The following is a 19,248-nucleotide window of genomic DNA, read 5'->3' on the forward strand; positions in this document are numbered from 1 at the left end:
ACTAAATGTAGTATTTATGCTTAATCATACCATTTCTGCTTTTTATAGGATTTGTGCTTAATATAGTATTTCTGCTCAATTATAGTATTTCTGCCAAATTATAATATTTGTGCTAAAACATAGTCTTAATTTAAAATTACAATATTCATAGTTCATCACAGTGTCTCTGGTAAATCACAATATTTCTGCTCTGTTGTACTATTTTTCTAAATCATAGTGGTTCTGTAATGTTTAAGTATTTTTGGCTAAATATATTCTTTCTGTTATCTTATACTATTTCTCCTAAATTCTTGTATTTTTGAGAAGTTATCATGTTTCTGGTAAGTTACAATATTTCTGCTAAATTCTGCTATGCTATTGTATCTCTGCCAAGTATTATGTTTCCTCTAAGATATTGCAGTTCTGCTAAGTTATTCCATTTTAGCAAACTTCTTTTGCTTCTGCAAAGTTTTTACAATTTCTGCAACTTTTCAGCTTTTTCAGCTACTTTTTGCATACAGCTTCAGCTTTAAGCATCCACACTGCATTTTTGCAGGAAATGCAAATTTTTCTAGTAAGATCTTGTTGTTTCCTGTGGATCCGACACAGAGAGTGGACTTCAGACAGAAAGCGTGGAAGAGATTTTAGAGGCCGTGTGTGGCAACAGGAAGTTTCTGTGTGTTTGCTGATCTTACATGTGGAAAACAACACGTGATGTTTGTGAAGTTCTACAATGATCATTGTTCTCACAGCATTTTGAGTGGGAACAGTTCAAACTGGGAGTAGTGGGAGTTGTTTACTGATTGAAACAAGCTGAATGTTTCTGTGACGATGAAGATCAGCAGCTCAGCTGATCAATGAACTGACATCTATCAGTCGTTTCATGAGATGAAGTCATCAGCAGACATTTGTTCTGACTGTGTGATGAATGTCAGAACGTCAGGGCTCTGCTTTAGTCACTGCTTGATGATCATTGGCTCATTGTGGAATCCAGGGGCCCAGTCTGACCTCTGACCTTTGCTGCAGGTCTTCTGTGTTATCTCCACTTTCATGTCTGATCTTCTGCTGTATCGTCCAAAATAAACATCTGGATCATTTCCAACACTTCAGCAGATCTTTAGTTTGGGCAGCACAAAATAACACATATTGTACTATACTGCCCACTTCCTGATCTTATTGGATCTGTGTGTGAGGTTGGTGAAGGAAACACATGTTTACTGAGTGAGTCGCTGCCATTAGGAACTAGTTTTTATATCACAGCCTGGAAATCACACAGGACCATTTCTGCAAGTGAAAAGTCGTCATTGGAGGAAAATCATTGTGTAGTTTGTGCGACTGAAGAATTGTCCCAACTACATGTGCTGCTGACCTTTGACCTTTCCTTTAGGTGCATAGAGGAGTCTGTGGAAACATCCAGAACTGAGGCAGTGCTACAGATGTCTTCAAATAATGTGGTGTATTCTCCATGTTTTCTATGGATCACATCCAGTATCCTGATCTAACGAGCCCCCTTTGTGTGGATTTTAGAGCCTCTGACTTTTGCTGCGTCTCATTTCAAGCACAAGAGCAAGAAGTGGATGAAGAAATGGGGCGAGTGGGGTCAGTGTGGTGCATGTCAGCTGTGCTCACACGTGCTTTCACAAAGAACATGTGTGTTCATCGGCAGCATTAAGGTGCACTTTAGTCTTCATAATAATAAAGAATTCTGACTTTATTCTTCTGAATCCTCACAGTCATGTTGCAGCTCTGCTCTGCTTTAAGAAAATGTTCTACCAGGATGTTACTTTCCTAAACGTGTTCTCCAAATGTTCCAAAGACTTTGTTCTAAGTCGTTCTACATGATGGAACATCCACACTGAGTTTAAGATGGACACACAAACACCATCTGTCCTTTCATCATGTGTACAAACGTGTTCATGTCAAATGTACCGTGAATGGATGCAAATGTGGATCGTTCCAATAACATGAGACAGTTTTGTAAGTGGATCACAGCTTGAAGTTCATTGAAACCTATAAGAACATGTTATTCAAACCAACTTTATCCAACAGGAAGAAGCATCAGGGGAACAGGAAACATTCAAACATGTTTCCTGTAAGAACTGCACAAAGGAAGGAAACACAATCCTACACACGAGCACTTTAAAATGGACATTTAGCTTTTCAAACACAACATTCACTCTCAGTCTACACTTTCATTCATGACTTCAACAGGTTGAAATGATCTTTGAACAAACATCAGTTTAGTGCTGAAACATTCAAACGCTGCAGGAAGAAGAACAACAAAGTGATGACGGATGTTTGTGCTTCAAACAGGAAAATCAGCAGGAATAAATCACGACCTGCCAGAGGTTTGGGAATTTCCGAGGTTTATATGAACACAGCACACAATGTTTCGATGTTCCCGAGTGTCCTCAAACGCCGCATTAGGCTCAAAGTTTACCTTCACTTCCTGAACATCGTGGAGTGGAGCTTGTTGTTGGTGTGAAGAAACTGTAAGTTTGCTTTGTTTCCTCCTTTAACAGTTTGTCTTTAGGAACTTTACTGTTTGTTCAGCTCTTGTTTGAGTTCTTCACACAACAAACTGTGTGTTTGTATTTCAAGAAAACCGTCGTCTCTCCATCAGAGTCACACACAGCTGTGCTGCTGTTTCCTGTCTGTCCTTAAAAATAAAATGACTGTAAATATAGATGATTGATGTAACCCAATATTTTCACACTGCTGTCTGACTGCATCCAGCTGACACTGAGAGGAAGCAGGAAAGAAGCAGCTGATATTTGGACAGCACACATGATGAAAGGAGGATCTCAGCTGATGTGCACATGAATGATTTGTGTTTCCTCTGCAGGTAGAAAGTGTGTGTGAGCTGAGCAGCATGGATCAGTGTGAGGACAGAGAGGAGGGAGCCCCTCCCTCTAAAAGCACTCTGTGTGGGGAACATGAGAGCCAGACCAAAGCGCAGAGGTGAGATGACCATCTCTAACTGTCCATGACTCTTCTCCATGTCACAGCTCAGCACTCACATCACTGCTCCATCATTATTCACAGGGACCCACCTGGACCTCCACCCAGTGTCCCGTCAAAGGGCATTGGTTCCTCTCCTGCAAAGAGGTAATGTATGTGTAAATCCTGCTGTATATATATATATATATATATATATATATATATATATATATACATACATACATTACAGCAGTGAGCTTGAACTCTGTGTCAAAGATTCAAGTTGAAGTTATTTATATGTCCTGTCACCTTAAATCTTCACTCAAAGACAAGTATCTTTGACAGTGTGTATAGGTGTATTATATATAAGAGACAAATATTGTTCCTTCAGTATGTTGGCATTACTAAATTTGGCTCAATGCTTACATACATGTGTAAAAAGCAAAATGTACGAGCTGTGATAACTGTGTCTGATAGAATGAAGAGTAGACTGATATATGAAATATTCCTTTATTGGGTGAGAAAATCAGACCATGTCATAACTGCTGTAAGTCACACAGAATAGATATCAGAGCCTTAAACAGGCTGACGTCTGCTAAATGGGTCAAACTGGGCAGAAAGTCTACAAACACATAACATCCTTATAGAATATGATGTAACACTATAGATCAACTTAGCTCAGAATATATAAAGCATATAAACAGTTACAGCAATATGATGCAACACACACAGCAGTGCTACTGATCCAAAATACTCAAAGCTTCATAGAACTGAAACCAACATTTATTTTAGCTCCATCCTGCTGCTGATACAGACTTTAGGTTTCTGAACATTAAACTTGTTGCTGCCTTTCATAGTGTGTAACTTGAAGGCCCTGAGTACTCTGAGTACTTTCTCCCACACTGGAAACACTGGGATGATCACATTATTTGAACATTACCTAATTAGGGGCAGGGATAGCTCAGTAGGTAAAGTGGTCGCCCCATGATCGGAAGGTCGGCGGTTCGAATCCACTTAACGGCTACCCTGAGGTACCCCTGAGCAAGGTACCGTCCCTACACACTGCTCCCCGGGCGCCTGCTTAGTGGGCTGCCCACTGCTTCACTGAGTGAATGGGTCAAATGCAGAGAAAAACAAGTAATTTCCCCATGGGGATCAATAAAGTCTGATTCAGCACAGACAGTTGTGTTAAACTTTCCTAGCAGTCCTTCACAAACAGGGAACAGTCTGTCTATTCTCTCCATCTGTCAGCTGCTGCTGGCTCTTCCTCCTCCTCTTCCTCACACACTGCTGAGTTTGTCCTGGTGGATCATCAGGGCTGCAAAGCCTCACAGATGATGTGCAGCAGTGGGTCCCTCAGTCTGTCCTCACTCTGGACACTTGCAGTCGTCACACATGGAAATCAAATGTGTGATAAGCTGCAGGATTCAAACACAAGTGTAACTTATAAATACATGTTCATACTTTTATTCCACAATCAGAGAGAAAGAAACAGAGAGAGAGTGCAGGACAGACAGACAGGTGACAGTCTCAGGTGTACACACTGCTACACAACAGCACCAGAGAAGCAGGATTTAGTGTTTGTGTTATTACGAAACAAGAAGAGTTCCAGATGGTGCAGTGGACACATGTGTGACTGCTGTGATTGAAGCATCTTTCTTTCAGCTTAACGAGTGAACCGTCAGCTCGTTCAAACACACGTTAAAGTCCGTTTGGCTCGACACCACCGAACAGAGGCAGCAATATAACATAGCTAACATTAACAGTGCAGTGAATCCTGCTTGTGCCGTGATATTCAGGACTGCAAACCGAGCAGCATCACTGACTTTCAGCCTGTTGTGTTTGTGGATATATGACTGACTTTAATTATCCACAAAATCATCACATCTCTGTGAGATTAAGGTCGACTATATATATATTTAGAAGTAAAGGCTTTAAAACCAAGTAAAAGCTGAAAGTACAAACATCACTAATGTCACACAACTTTGCCGACATGTGGCCAACAGTAATGTTTTAATGTTCCTGATTATTAAACATTCACACATAAATAAGTGACGTCATATTCAGTACTTACATTTGAAAGTTCACTCTTCAGCCGCTCCCTTCTGCCGTATTTTGCGGCAAAATTATCCACGACCTGAGAATATCTCCAAGGACCAGAGTTACCCCATCATCAGATATATTGGAACGTTTATATGACAATTTCTTCTTGATACCATGTTCCAGAGCAGATTTAGAAACCTGATGTCAAACTGGTGCCAGTATAATCATGATAAAACTAGTTTGAGTGTTAATCTTTTTGTTGAGTCTTTTTTTTTTGTTTGTTTGACTTCATATTATATTTTTGATATATTTCAGCTGATTTTAAGCTGTTTTCTGAAATTGTTCCTTCTACCACCTTTATCAGAGACTTCCTGTCAGACCGTGTTCAGCGTGGGGCCTCGTCTTCCCTCAGCCTTAACACCGGCTCTCCACAAGGCTGGCCCCTACTGTATTTTACTCATTATTGATTCTTTACCATTCAGTGTGTGATGTTATTCTCACCACAGAATAATCCATCCAGAAAAGACAGTCATAAGTAAATTCTAAATAATCCAGATTAAACATGCAATCTGCTGGGAAATGTGTAAGTAAAAAAAAAAAGTCTGCTGAGACCGTGATTCATTTTTTTTTTAATGATTTACAGGTCAAAGATGGAGGCGTCTGTTCAGGAGCAGCTGCTGGGCATGCTGGATGATTTGGGAGAAGAGGAGCTTGACCGTTTCCACTGGTACCTGCAGAATGGAGGTGATTTCACCCCCATCAAAAAGAGCCGCCTGGAGAAAGCGAACAGAACGGCAACGGTGGATCTCATGGTGGAAACATATCCTACTGACCATGTGATGAAGGTGGCAGAGTTGATTTTAAAGAAGATGAAAAAAGGTCAGTCATAGAAAAAATAAACAAACAGTCAGTGTGTTAGGAAGACACAACATTCTCATAATTTATTGTATATATTGACCTTCTTAGTTTTCTCTTTCCTCCTCAAATAACCTTTGAGTACAAATATTACATTTACATTATTTTGAATCCACACAGGTTTTGATTTTTAAAAAGCTCATGATTTAAGGTGCACTTTCCTCCAACAGGAACTCCCTCAGCCTCATCACATCCATCAGAATCAGAAGGTAAGAATTCATCAGTCTGTCTGAAGAGGCATGCATGAGGCAGAAGCACACGAACTCTGAGCTGACCAATCAGAGCTCTTATCAGAAATAGTCAAACAAATCATGCTTTGAGAAAGTTATACAATGACTTCATAAAACATTTAGACCTTCACTCTTACTTGTGTCACAAGATGGCGCCTGTGTTTGGCTTCGCCGCTTGTGCCGCTAGTACAGCTCGCTGATATAGTTTTATACTGGCCGCTATTGTCACTTGCAATATTATTTTTACCATCCTGTGTTTTGATTTTGTCTCTGCCACCAATACTTATGATCGGGGCACGATGTTGTATATCAAAGATTCAATGGAGAGCTACTTTGACAGCTGGGACAGTTACAGGAAATTTTTCCCTCCACTCTTTGTGTGTTCCTCACCTGAGTGCATGTTTCCGAACATATCGGTGGGATTTAACACGAAGAAAAGAAGAAGTAGGGGAACCAGGGCCGGTGTCCAGGTGCGACTGAGAAGGTACCGAAGATTAGCTTCTTGGATGTGGGAAGAATCCCGGTGCCTACGACCAATTCATCTACTGTCACCTGGTGCCGACGCTACACTTCAGTTCCCAGCTCGGAATCTATGGTCTGATGGCCCCATGTTCACTTGGCGTCCCTCCTTCGACCGCCGTTTTGATGGCAGAGGTGATGTACCACTATGGATATTAGCTTCTGCTAGCCCTGAAGTCCCCGCCCGGCGTAACAGGTGTAGAGGTGCGCACACGTCTTCAATCAGGTTTGCCCTGCTCAACACTCGCTCAATCACAAACAAATCGTTTATTTTAAACGATCTTTTTATAAAGGAATCTCTCAACTTCTTGTGTTTAACTGAGACGTGGCAACCAAACGTGGATTATATACATCTGAAGGAAATTTGTTCGACTGGCTGCTCCGTCATCGGAACTCCACGTCTTTCGGGACGTGGCGGAGGTCTCGCTGTTGTGCACCAGGACAAATTCACATGCAGACTGATGAACTCGGATTCTTTTACCTCATTTGAACTTCAGATGATCAAGGTCGGCTCTTTGCACACCTTTTATTGTATTTTAATCTACCGACCTCCTGGCCCTGCCGGAGTCTTTTTAACTGAATTTAACGACCTCCTATCATCCATTATTAAAGTAGAGAAGGTGGTAATGTTGGGAGATTTTAACCTTCATATTGATGATGCATCCTGTAATATGGCTGCTGACTTCATGACTATCACAGAGTCTTTTAATTTTATGCAGCATGTTTCTGGCCCTACACATGTAAAGGGTCACACATTGGACCTTGTTTTCTCCTTGGGTTTAAATATAAATGACATTCGTGTGGAAAATGTCCATGTGAGTGACCATAGCTGCATTTATTTTAACTTGTCGTTTTATTTGGATCCCCCGGCTCCCAAAATAACGATTGAAAGGCGAATCATAAACCAGAACGCCGGCAAAAGGTTCTCTGCCATGTTTGACGCTGAAATGACTTACAATGATCTGGACTCTCTTGTCTCATCCTTTAATAACCAGTGTAATTCTATTTTAGACATAGTGGCACCTCTGGAAAAAAGTACTGTCCTACGTTTGAAATCTCATCCTTGGTTAAATGAAAACATTCGTAATTTCAGGAGATATTGTCGCAAGCTAGAACGTTTGTGGAAGGCTTCCAAACTTGAGGTTTATAAGTTACACCTTAAAGAATCTATCCTCTTGCTAAATGACATGTGGAAAAATGCCAGAACAGAGTATTTTTCACACCTCATAGCCTAAAAAAAGAAAGATCCTAAATTCTTGTTTAAAACAATTAAGAGCATTGTTTCTCCTGATGCTCCTTGTGCACCAGTTCACTCAACGTCTGAATGCAATGAGTTTATGAACTATTTCAGAAATAAGGTCACTGCCATCAGGTCTAATATCTCTCCATCATCTTCTCAATATCAGACTTTCAACTTGCTCTCCTCTGATACTTGGTCCTCTTTTACTCCTGTTACATTACAAGACATCAGAGGCCTGCTTTGTCATATAAAACAGACTTCAAGCCCCCTTGATGTCCTTCCATCTTCATTTTTCACTAGTGTGTTTGATTCAATTGGCCCCTGTATTGTGGAAATGATAAATACTTCTCTTCATATTGGCTCAGTCCCCAGCTTCTTTAAACAAGCTGTTGTTGAGCCAATATTAAAGAAACCCCAGCTGGATCCATCTCTTCCTAACAGTTATAGGCCAATATCCAAATTGCCTTTTATATCGAAACTTTTAGAAAAAGTAGTACTAGAACAACTTAACTATTTCCTGGATAAAAATGCTGTTATGGACACTTTCCAGTCTGGTTTTCGTAAATTGCATTCCACTGAAACGGCCTTACTTAGAGTATCTAGTGATATCTTGATGGCAGCAGACTCTGGAGAATACACAGTGCTGGTCCTGCTGGATCTCAGCTCTGCTTTTGACACTGTAGATCACAGTATCATGATAAACAGACTCGAGAACTTGTTTGGGATTACTGGTGTTGTTTTAAAATGGTTTATATCATATCTGTCTGAGAGATCTTTTACTGTTTGCATGAATCATGTCACATCAGAATCAACAGTTTTGCCATGTGGGGTACCTCAGGGATCTGTCCTGGGTCCAATTCTCTTTCTACTTTATGTATTCCCCCTAGGCCAAATTATTAGGCGCTATAAATATATCTCCTATCATCTCTATGCTGACGACATCCATACTGTTCCTTCAAAATGTCTGAGTTTTATAAATTGTCTAATTTAAGTAATTGGCTGACAGAAATCAACAAATGGTTAAATGACAATTTTCTCCAACTAAACTCTGATAAAACAGAAACTTTAATTATTGCTCCAGACCACATGGTCCCAGAAATCAGACAGCATATCAGCTTCTTAGACCCTTACGTAAAATCAAGCCTTAGAAATCTCGGTGCCATGTTTGACAGCTCGATGTCGCTCGAGCAGCTGGTCCGAAACTGTTTTTATCATTTACTGAATATTTCAAAACTCAGACTAATGGTGTCAAAGCTTGAACTTGAGATGATTATTCATGCTTTTATTTCATCTCATTTAGACTACTGTAATGGCCTTTTTACTTGTTTTAACAAATCAGCCTTAAATCGTCTTCAGACTGTGCAGAATGCTGCAGCACGTCTCTTAACAGGCACCAAGAGAAGATTTTTATTTAGAAAAGCATTTGATTAATTTCTTCTTATGCTGTTTTTATAGTTTTATTGTTTTACATTGTTTTATTTACTGTTATATTTTTTATATTTCCATTTCCTGTGTTGTAAAGCACTTTGTGATTTTTATCTGTGAAAAAATATAAATAAATTTTACTTACTTACTTACTTACTCTTTCAAAATCAGTGCAACATGGTCCAGCCCTAACTATATGCTTTAGCAAAAAGGAAAGTTTGAAGCCTAATCTTGAAAGTAGAGATAGTGTCTGTCTCCTGAATCCAAACTGGAAGCTGGTTCCACAGAAGAGGGGCCTGAAAACTGAAGGCTCTGCCTCCCATTCTACTTTTAAATACTCTAGGAACAACAAGTAGGCCTGCAGAGCGAGAGCGAAGTGCTCTAATAGGGTGATATGGTACTACAAGGTCATTAAGATAAGATGATTATTTAAGACCTTGTATGTGAGGAGCAGGATTTTCCGGACTTCCTGATAATAATGAATTACAGTCGTCCAGCCTGGAAGTAATAAATGCATGAACTAGTTTTTCAGCGTCACTCTGAGACAGGATATTTCTAACTTTAGAGATGTTGCACAAATGGAAGAAAGCAGTCTTACATATTTGTTTAATATGTGCAAGGAAGGACATGTCCTGGTCAAAAATGACTCCAAGGTTCCTCACAGCGTTACTGGAGGCCAAGGTAATGCCATCCAGAGTAAGAATCTGCTTAGATACCGTATTTCCATGATCGACCGCTGTGGAAGTAGCATTCGGGTAGCTGCTCTGCTCCATGTTGGTACAGGGCATTGAAGATGACAACAGTGGGTGGATTACATTCTATCTACATGGATAGATGTGATCTGTGCATATCGTGCGTCTGTGATGAAACCTCTCCTCCAGCCACGTTGTGGAGGATCTGTGCTGTGATAATGCTGCAGCCTTATCTACTCTACTAGAATATAATGAATCAAATACAATGAATTGTTTTAAAATTTTCAATTAAGCTCTCAAAAAACAACAAAAAGCGTAAAATAAATAATATATCAGAAAAATTATCAAAAACAGGATATAATTGAATAGGATCAAGCAAACAAAATAATTCAAAAATAATTGAACAATCAGACAAACAAATTCAACTTAATAACCAGGACCCAACTTTTTGGTGCTTATAATTCAAACCTTAAACTCAAATATAATCATATTAATAAACACCATCCAACAGGCAATACAACACTGTACCACAAAGGTAATCAATGAAAAACCACATCCCCATACCTGCAACACATAGAAATAAAGGCCTGTGATCTGTGCGTGTCTCCTGACAAAAGAAAACGGTACAGCTGCATCTTTGGGCTAAAACTCATTAAAAAAAGTTAAATTAGCTAAATCTGCCCTCTACAAAACTTATACCGAACGAGTCTGTTACCAACAGACCAAAATGCGGCAGTTCGGCTATATTCAAATTGCAGCTTGTGGTCTTAATAAACTTTCATCAGCTGAGAGCAACGAGGCAGTGACTTACTTCCGGCCATGCTGAAAGGAGCTGTGAACCGGGCACACATGCACGAGTCTACGTCACCACTCAGTGCACACAAACACACACAGGCTCAGATTACATAGGCAGGAGATTAAAACACAAAATGAAATATTTAATTAAACAGAGCATGTTTTGGTGAAATTCAAAAGTATAACTCATATGCTACACAAACATCTAATGAGATTTAAACAAAAGTTATTAAGATGCAAATAAATGGATATATAAGTTTTTGGCAATGTATGGACCATAGAATAGACTAATCATCTCAACTACTGTTTTTATTCAGAGATTCTTCAGAGGTGTCAACTTAAACTCAAGTCTAAGCTGAAGGATGAGTTCGAGTGTGTGTTTGAGGGCATCGCTAAAGCAGGAAAACAAACCCTCCTGAATCAGATCTACACAGAGCTCTACATCACAGAGGGAGGGACTGCAGAGGTCAATGATGAACATGAGGTCAGACAGATTGAAACAGCATCCAGGAAACCAGACAGACCAGAAACAACAATCAGACAAGAAGACATCTTTAAAGCCTCACCTGGAAGAAATAAACCAATCAGAACAGTGCTGACAAAGGGAGTGGCTGGCATTGGGAAAACAGTCTTAACACAGAAATACAGCCTGGACTGGGCTGAAGACAAAGCCAACCAGGACATCCAGTTCATATTTCCATTCACTTTCAGAGAGCTGAATGTGCTGAAAGAGGAAAAGTTCAGCTTGGTGGAACTTGTTCATCTCTTCTTTACTGAAACCAAAGAAGCAGAAATCTGCAGCTTTGAAGACTTCCAGGTTGTGTTCATCTTTGATGGTCTGGATGAGTGTCGACTTCCTCTGGACTTCCACAAAACTACAATCCTAACTGACCCTAGAAAGTCCACCTCAGTGGATGTGCTGCTGATAAACCTCATCAGGGGGAAACTGCTTCCCTCTGCTCGCCTCTGGATAACCACACGACCTGCAGCAGCCAATCAGATCCCTCCTAAATGTGTTGGCATGGTGACAGAGATCAGAGGGTTCACTGACCCACAGAAGGAGGAGTACTTCAAGAAGAAAGTGAGCGACGAGAAGCAGGCCAGCAGCATCATCTCCCACATCAAGACATCACGAAGCCTCCACATCATGTGTCACATCCCAGTCTTCTGCTGGATCACTGCTACAGTTCTGGAGGATGTGCTGGAAACCAGAGAGGGAGGACAGCTGCCCAAGACCCTGACTGAGATGTACATCCACTTCCTGGTGGTTCAGGCCAAAGTGAAGAAGGTCAAGTATGATGGAGGAGCTGAGACAGATCCACACTGGAGTCCAGAGAGCAGGAAGATGATGGAGTCTCTGGGAAAACTGGCTTTTGATCAGCTGCAGAAAGGAAACCTGATCTTCTATGAATCAGACCTGACAGAGTGTGGCATCGATATCAGAGCAGCCTCAGTGTACTCAGGAGTGTTCACACAGATCTTTAAAGAGGAGAGAGGACTGTACCAGGACAAGGTGTTCTGCTTCATCCATCTGAGTGTTCAGGAGTTTCTGGCTGCTCTTCATGTCCATCTGACCTTCATCAACTATGGACTCAATCTGCTGCAAGAACAACAAACAACATCCCAGAAGTCTGAGACAAGAGAATCTGCAGAGAAAAACTTCTACCAGACTGCTGTGAACAAGGCCTTACTGAGTTCAAATGGACACCTGGACTTGTTCCTCCGCTTCCTCCTGGGTCTTTCACTGCAGACCAATCAGACTTTCCTACGAGGTCTGCTGACACAGACAGGAAGTAGCTCACAGACCAATCAGGAAACAGTCCAGTACATCAAGAAAAAGCTCAATGACAATCTTTCTGCAGAGAAAAGTATCAATCTGATCCACTGTCTGAATGAACTGAATGATCGTTCTCTAGTGGAGGAGATCCAGCAGTACAGAACTTTAGGAAGTCTCTCCACAGGTAAACTGTCTCCTGCTCAGTGCTCAGCTCTGACCTTCATGTTACTGTCATCAGAAGAAGATCTGGATGAGTTTGACTTTAAGAAATACTCTGCTTCAGAGGAGGCTCTTCTGAGAATGCTGCCAGTGGTCAAAGCCTCCAACAAAGCTCTGTAAGTAAATGTGAACTCATCCCTTCATTCTTAAAATCATGGGAAATAAATTAGGTGTTCTCTGTCTCTCTGTGGGCTAAGTGGAAGAGACTGGATTGATCTCTACTTTACCTTTGTTTGCTGTCAGGAAATATCATTCTCCATGAAGTTTGCATTTCAGCTCATCCCCTTTATACACACCTTTTAACATGAAGGCTTTTATAGAGATAGTGTTTAAAAATCAATGTTCTTCACAGTAAACAGGTAATGAGCATAAGAATTACTGAACAGAGACGTCCTGCTGTGAACTTTGCTGCTGTGCATCTAAAATTTAAAAATGTATCTGAGATGATTTTACTTCCAATAATGTTCACAGTTTTTTAGAATTTCTAAACCAGAAGGTGGAGGACAGCTCATGATGACTGGCTGCTGCTCTTCAGTGTGCTTTATGAAATTAACGCTTGGACCTTATGGAGGGTGGGGCTTTAAAGGGGAATGAGCCATAGCAGCTTGTTTTAGACAGAAAATGAAACGAGAGTCTGCAGCAAGTACAGGATGTGATAAATTAGTTATAAGTACATTTACAGTAGTACTGTAGTACCCACAGGCCTATGCCTGCAGACACTGAACTAGTGTCACTAAATCTACCTGCCCTTCACTGGTTTCCATTTAGATACACTGGTATTATTGTGTTTCTACAGATTTTAAGTATTTTTCTTTTTCTACACTTAAATGTTTCTAAAAAATAGTTTTGGCTAATATTACATTATAGTGTACACAGAATTATTATATTCATAATCTAGGTTCAACACCTAAGTAGATTTCATTTGATGACAAATATTTATTTATTTTTTTCAGGCTGAGCAGCTGTAACCTGTCAGAGGAAGACTGTGAGCATTTGTTGTCAGTCATCAGCTCCCAGTCCTGTAGTCTGAGAGAGCTGGACCTGAGTACCAACAGCCTCAATGATTCAGCAGTAAAGCTTCTGTCTGTGGCAGTGGAGAGTCCACACGCCAAACTGAATATTCTGAGGTCAGATCAATTTTTATTCTTTTTTTGTTTTGTTTGCATTTTTGATTTTTTCGTCACATTTTTAATCATTTCTAAGTTGAAGTAAAGTTTTACTAACCTGCTCAGCAAGAAACAATAAGGATTCTTTAAATTACAGGATTAGTTATTGCATCCTTATTACATTTTAACAACAGTCTTTGTTCATGTTTTTAATTTCAGACTCAAAATCTGTGAACTCTTAGAGGAAAATTGTAAAGCTCTGTCCTCAGTTCTCAGTTCTCAGTCCTCTAGTCTGACAGAGCTGGACCTGAGTATCAGAAACCTACAGGGTTCAGGAGTGAAGATTCTGTCTGCTGGACTACAAAGTTTAAACTGTAAACTGAATACTCTGAGGTCAGATCAAATCACGTTTTGTTTTTCAAAACTGATCAATTCAATTTTATCCAAGTTCATCCATATGATGATGTATCTTAGTTTGTTAATGTTTCCTTTTAAAATAGAAAGACAAGAATTAATATTGTGAAATATATTAACAACCTTTCCGTTCATATTTGTTTTATATATTTTATTTTATATTTCAGACTGAGTGGCTGTAACCTGTCAGAGAGAAGCTGTGAAGCTCTGTGCTCAGTCCTCAGTTCCCAGTCCTCCAGTCTGAGAGAGCTGGACCTGAGTAACTCTGACCTGCAGGATTCAGGAGTGAAGCTTCTGTCTGCTGGACTAAAGAGTTCACAGTGTGCAGTGGAAACTCTCAGGTCAGGATTCAAACTTTTCCACAGATGATCATTTGAAATGTGAATTATATTATTGTATAAACAGGTAACCTTTCATCCACTAAATCTCCTTGCTTGGTTTCTGTCTGTTTATATTCTGTCTGTATTCTGAAATGTTTTACAGTACATTCATTACAGTTTGATTTAAAGAATATTAGACTCCTAACATAATAAATAAAATCATTTCACTTCTTCTTGAGAGAAAGAAAGGGATGACTGGGTGAGCTCCCGTGGTTCATCTCAGCAGAGAGAGCGGCACACTGGGCTGCAAATGATCACAGCAGTAATGGCCATAGTTTGATAAAACAGTCAGTCTTACCCAGTAGATAATACACGGTTCTGGAGCCAATGTTGGGGAGGGGACTGGCCCGGTACTAACTACCCACTACTAACTACCTCCTCCAGATGTCTTCCCTACTAACCCTGATAAGAAGTAACCGCAGTAGCCTTATAGGTCAAATCCTATCAGCGCCACCTGTTAAAGGTAGCTACACTATTGATGGTGTCACTTGTTATTTCTGGGATGAGTTTAGTAGCCTGAACATTTGATCAAAGGAAAGGTTATTTTTATCATTATTATTATTATTATTATTATTATTATTATTATTATTATTATTATTATTATTATTATTAAGGCTGGAGTAATCTGCAAGAGCTGTGTGCATAAAGAATAATACTCAGACTTTTATTTTTTATTGTTTGACACAAGGTTTAAAAGTGAATGTCCACATTTTAATTGCACTTTAACTGCAGGAAATGTTATTGAGCTAATACTGATTTAGTTGTTATCTTTGGTGAGGTTGGAGGTACGATGAGCACAGTCAGGCCTAAAGATGCTCTTATCCCCATAATCTGTGTAACTTTCACCCACATCTTGCACCACAAACACACATCCAAAGTCAGACTCTTTACAAAGTGAGGCTGTTATTAGAATCATGTTATTGTATTTTCCGATTCATTATAGTGGTTAACTACAACATATTTATCTTTGTTTTATTTCTATTCAATATGCCATTATTGAGACACTGAGCATAATGATGAGTTTGAGGTGTTTGTGTAGCTGTGTTAACATCACTCAACACTCTCGCCACATTTGTTAACAATTGTCTCAACAAATGTGTTTTTCCTCGTTCTTTGTTATCCAGCTGAGGCTTTGGGTATAAATGTGTCATAAACAGGATAAAGCAGTGCAGGTCAGTGTAATCAAACCTCAGACTGAGTTCAAAATCATCACCTGTCCCAGATACCACATCAGCACCAGAACCATGATGTGTTTACTCACATTTAAAAAGGTGGAGGTCAGTGTGAATGGACTGTTGTCATTGGTCTGAATGTGCCTCTATAAACATGTGCTCTTCATTATTGATTTTTTCCTAATGAACAGAAAATGAGACTTAATAAAATCCTTCTGACTGTGGCCGTTGTTGTAGCAGGTTGGGCCCTGGGTTTGAGTCTCCCACTGTTCCACAGTGGCTTCTAGCTTTGTTTCACAGTGTGCAGAACAACAAATAAAACAAAAAAAACCACATCAAACTTTGATGGTTTTTCCCCAAGGATGAGGAAGCAGACTCGGCCCCAAACAGCTGGATATATGGATGGTTACCACAGCAACCACAGCAGTGTGCTCTCAGTATATTTAGCTGTATAAAGGTGTTTGTGGTGTGTTGCACTGAATAACTAAGCAGCTGAAACAGCCTCATGTATGTTGACACAGGGAGAAAAGAGTGTGAGAACACTGTTCACAGCAGTCACAGCTCGCTGCCTTCAACAGTGTCTTCCTTCCTTCTTTGGATGTCACTGATATCATGTTCTGCTCTCACACTGACCACCTGTTGGAGCTAACGTGCTAACATGGCTAACAGCAGCATTACCACATGTAGTCTTTAGTGATGGAAACTGGAACCATGAAGTCAGTGATGCTGGAATAAGCCTCTCCACAGTGACATTAATGGTCACTGTCATGACTCTTTGATGATATTCTGTGAAACACTGACAGAAAAAAGTGTTGGACAAATATGAACAAGGTACGTATTATACACAACTGTCTATAATTGTGATGGACACATGTTTTGGAGAAACACCCTCCCTCCTGCTGCTCAGTTCACTCCGCTGTTCCACTCATGGTTGTTCATTATACTATACAATACAATACAATACAACTATATATATGTAGCACATTTAAAACCTAAGGTACACCAAAGGTTAAAACATAAGATAAAAGATAAAAGGCTATAACAGAGTACAAAAACCCAAAAAGGTACAGACAAAATAAGAAATGAAACATTAGAGTATAGTTTAGAAGATAAAATTACAGGGTATTCATAAATATAAGGTGGAGGTATTTATACAGTGGGACATTAGTAGAAGATAAGTAACATAAGGGTAAAATATAGGGGATGTGCACTAACTGAAAACGCTTGGTCAAACAGGTATGTTTTTAACTGAGATTTAAATTAATAGATGGAGTCAAATAGCAGCATGAAGATTGTTCCAAAAGCACGGTCACCTCTGGTCTTTAGCCAGGATCTAGGCTGCACTATGAGTCATTGTCCTGATGATCTTAGGGGTATAGGGGTATATGGAGTTCAGTGAGGTAGCACGGTGCAGTATTGTTTATCATTTTAAAGGTAAGCAACAGAATTTTAAACTCAATTCAGCATTTGACAGGGTGCCAATGCAGGTCAGCGAGGACTGGGTTAATAGAGGCAAACCTTGCGGTTCCAGTCAGAAGGCGTGCCGCACCGTTCTGGACAAGCTGCGATCTATGAAGAAGGGTGGACTGGAGAACAAAGTAAAGGGAATTACAGTAGTCTAATCTAGGGGTCACAAAAGCATGGATTAGTTTCTCAAGGTCCTTGTGCGGTACGTAGTGCTAGGCCTTTGAAATTTGACGCAATTGGTAGAAACTAGGTTTAACTACAGAGGATACAGAGGTTTGTCAAACTTAAAGGAGCTGTCAAAGAGAACACCTACGTTGCTAATAGTGCCAGAAAGAAAGGCAGCAAGGGGTCCACGAGTATCAGTAAATTGGCCCTCTGAAGTCTGGTTGTCGAACAGCACGATTTCTGTTTTCTTCTCATTCAATATAAGAGAGTTGTCGGAGAGCCAATCTTTGACCTCTCTCAAGCACTCTAGTAGACAGTGCAATGACAACGAAATGTCATTAGTCAGCCTGTCAACCTGTTTTATTTTGGTAAGTATGGTCTCTGGTGTCAGACGTTGTCTAGATGAGTTTCTTCTGTGTCACATGACCCTCCTGTGATGACCTCAGCTGTATAGATGGCTCTGTCCTTCCCTCAGTCTTTATGTCAGTGTCAGTTTCTCTTCCTTATGTGCTGCCGGCCTCTTTTAGATTCTCTTTAGTTTGTTCCTCGTGTCCTTTTGTTCCTCAGTTTAAGACACCAAACTCATCAAAGGTTCAGTTTGCCTCCTGAAACACTCCCATTCATGACATGAGACCAATACAAGATGTCCTTGGCAGCACAAACACTGTTTTAAAGGCAGCGATGGGCAAAGCGAGGCTTCGTCAAACTGAAACACTGGAAGCATTTGTGTGTCTTGAAGATGCTGTTCTGTTAAACGGGGACACAGACGAGCCCAGCACAGTTCACAACACAACTACAGACACGCAATAAATCAGTTTAGTCAAACAGAACAGACTGCTGTGTTTACTGTAATAAGCACACAGGTTTACAGCTGTTTGTTGGCCTCTGCTTTCTTCTCCCCTCTTTTCACTCCTGATGCTTTTATATGTCACTACTGCGTGTCCTTAACTTTTGTCTCTCTGTTTTGTTCTTGTCTCTCTGAGCTCATCTCTTCTCTTTCCCCTCACCCTGCAACCAGTCATGGTAGATGCTCCTCCTGGAGCCTGTTTTCACTGGGAGGATCTTTGTGTCAAAGGGAGTTCTTCTTCCCACCATCACCAAGTGCTGCTCACAGTGGATTGTCTGATGTTTGGGGCTTTCTCTCTAATATTGGAGGCTGTTACCTTACACTGTGGATGTAAATGGATAGATGTTATTATATGTGACAAACAGAAAGTGATTGCTGACAGATGGATTATTGTTTTGTGTGTCTGCAGTCTGTCAGGCTGTCTGATCACAGAGGAAGGCTGTACTTCTCTGGCCTCAGCTCTGAGCTCCAACCCCTCCCATCTGAGAGAGCTGGACCTGAGCTACAATCATCCAGGTGACTCAGGAATGAAGCTGCTGTCGGCTAGACTGAAGGATCAAGGCTGGAGACTGGACACTCTCAGGTATGGAGAGAATGGCTGATAGAGGAGGAAGAGCTGGAAACATTTCCTGTGTCCTTCACTCACTTCCTGTTTGTTTCCTGCAGATGAGACATGAACAATCACACAAGCAGGAATATTTTCAGGGACAGACACACTAGTCTAGCTGGATAGTACATGGATATTTATGTAGGGGTCTCCAAGGAGTCTGTTTGCAGGAACATTAATGATAACTGATAAGTCATGTTGAGAGTTTCATTAAAAGTAGACCTACAGTTAGGTCCAAAAATATTTGGACAGAGACAACAGTTTGTCATTTTGATTACCACGGTGAATTTTAAATGAAAAAACTCAGTTGAAGTTC

General features: G+C 40.3%; 1 protein-coding gene across 1 annotated transcript in view; it reads left to right on the plus strand.

The window, feature by feature from the left end:
* The first annotated feature begins 5,612 nt into the window (after nt 1-5,612).
* LOC143416659 (protein NLRC3-like) overlaps nt 5,613-19,248 on the plus strand; it is a 30,039-nt gene continuing 16,403 nt past the window's right edge. The window contains exons 1-7 of the mRNA XM_076882108.1: nt 5,613-5,841; nt 6,048-6,086; nt 11,096-12,890; nt 13,728-13,901; nt 14,100-14,273; nt 14,462-14,635; nt 18,735-18,908. Of these exons, the coding sequence (XP_076738223.1) occupies nt 5,613-5,841; nt 6,048-6,086; nt 11,096-12,890; nt 13,728-13,901; nt 14,100-14,273; nt 14,462-14,635; nt 18,735-18,908 (2,759 nt within the window). The remainder of the gene's footprint in view (nt 5,842-6,047; nt 6,087-11,095; nt 12,891-13,727; nt 13,902-14,099; nt 14,274-14,461; nt 14,636-18,734; nt 18,909-19,248) is intronic.

Source organism: Maylandia zebra, linkage group LG3, assembly GCF_041146795.1.
Source record: "Maylandia zebra isolate NMK-2024a linkage group LG3, Mzebra_GT3a, whole genome shotgun sequence".
Lineage (NCBI taxonomy): Eukaryota > Metazoa > Chordata > Actinopteri > Cichliformes > Cichlidae > Maylandia > Maylandia zebra.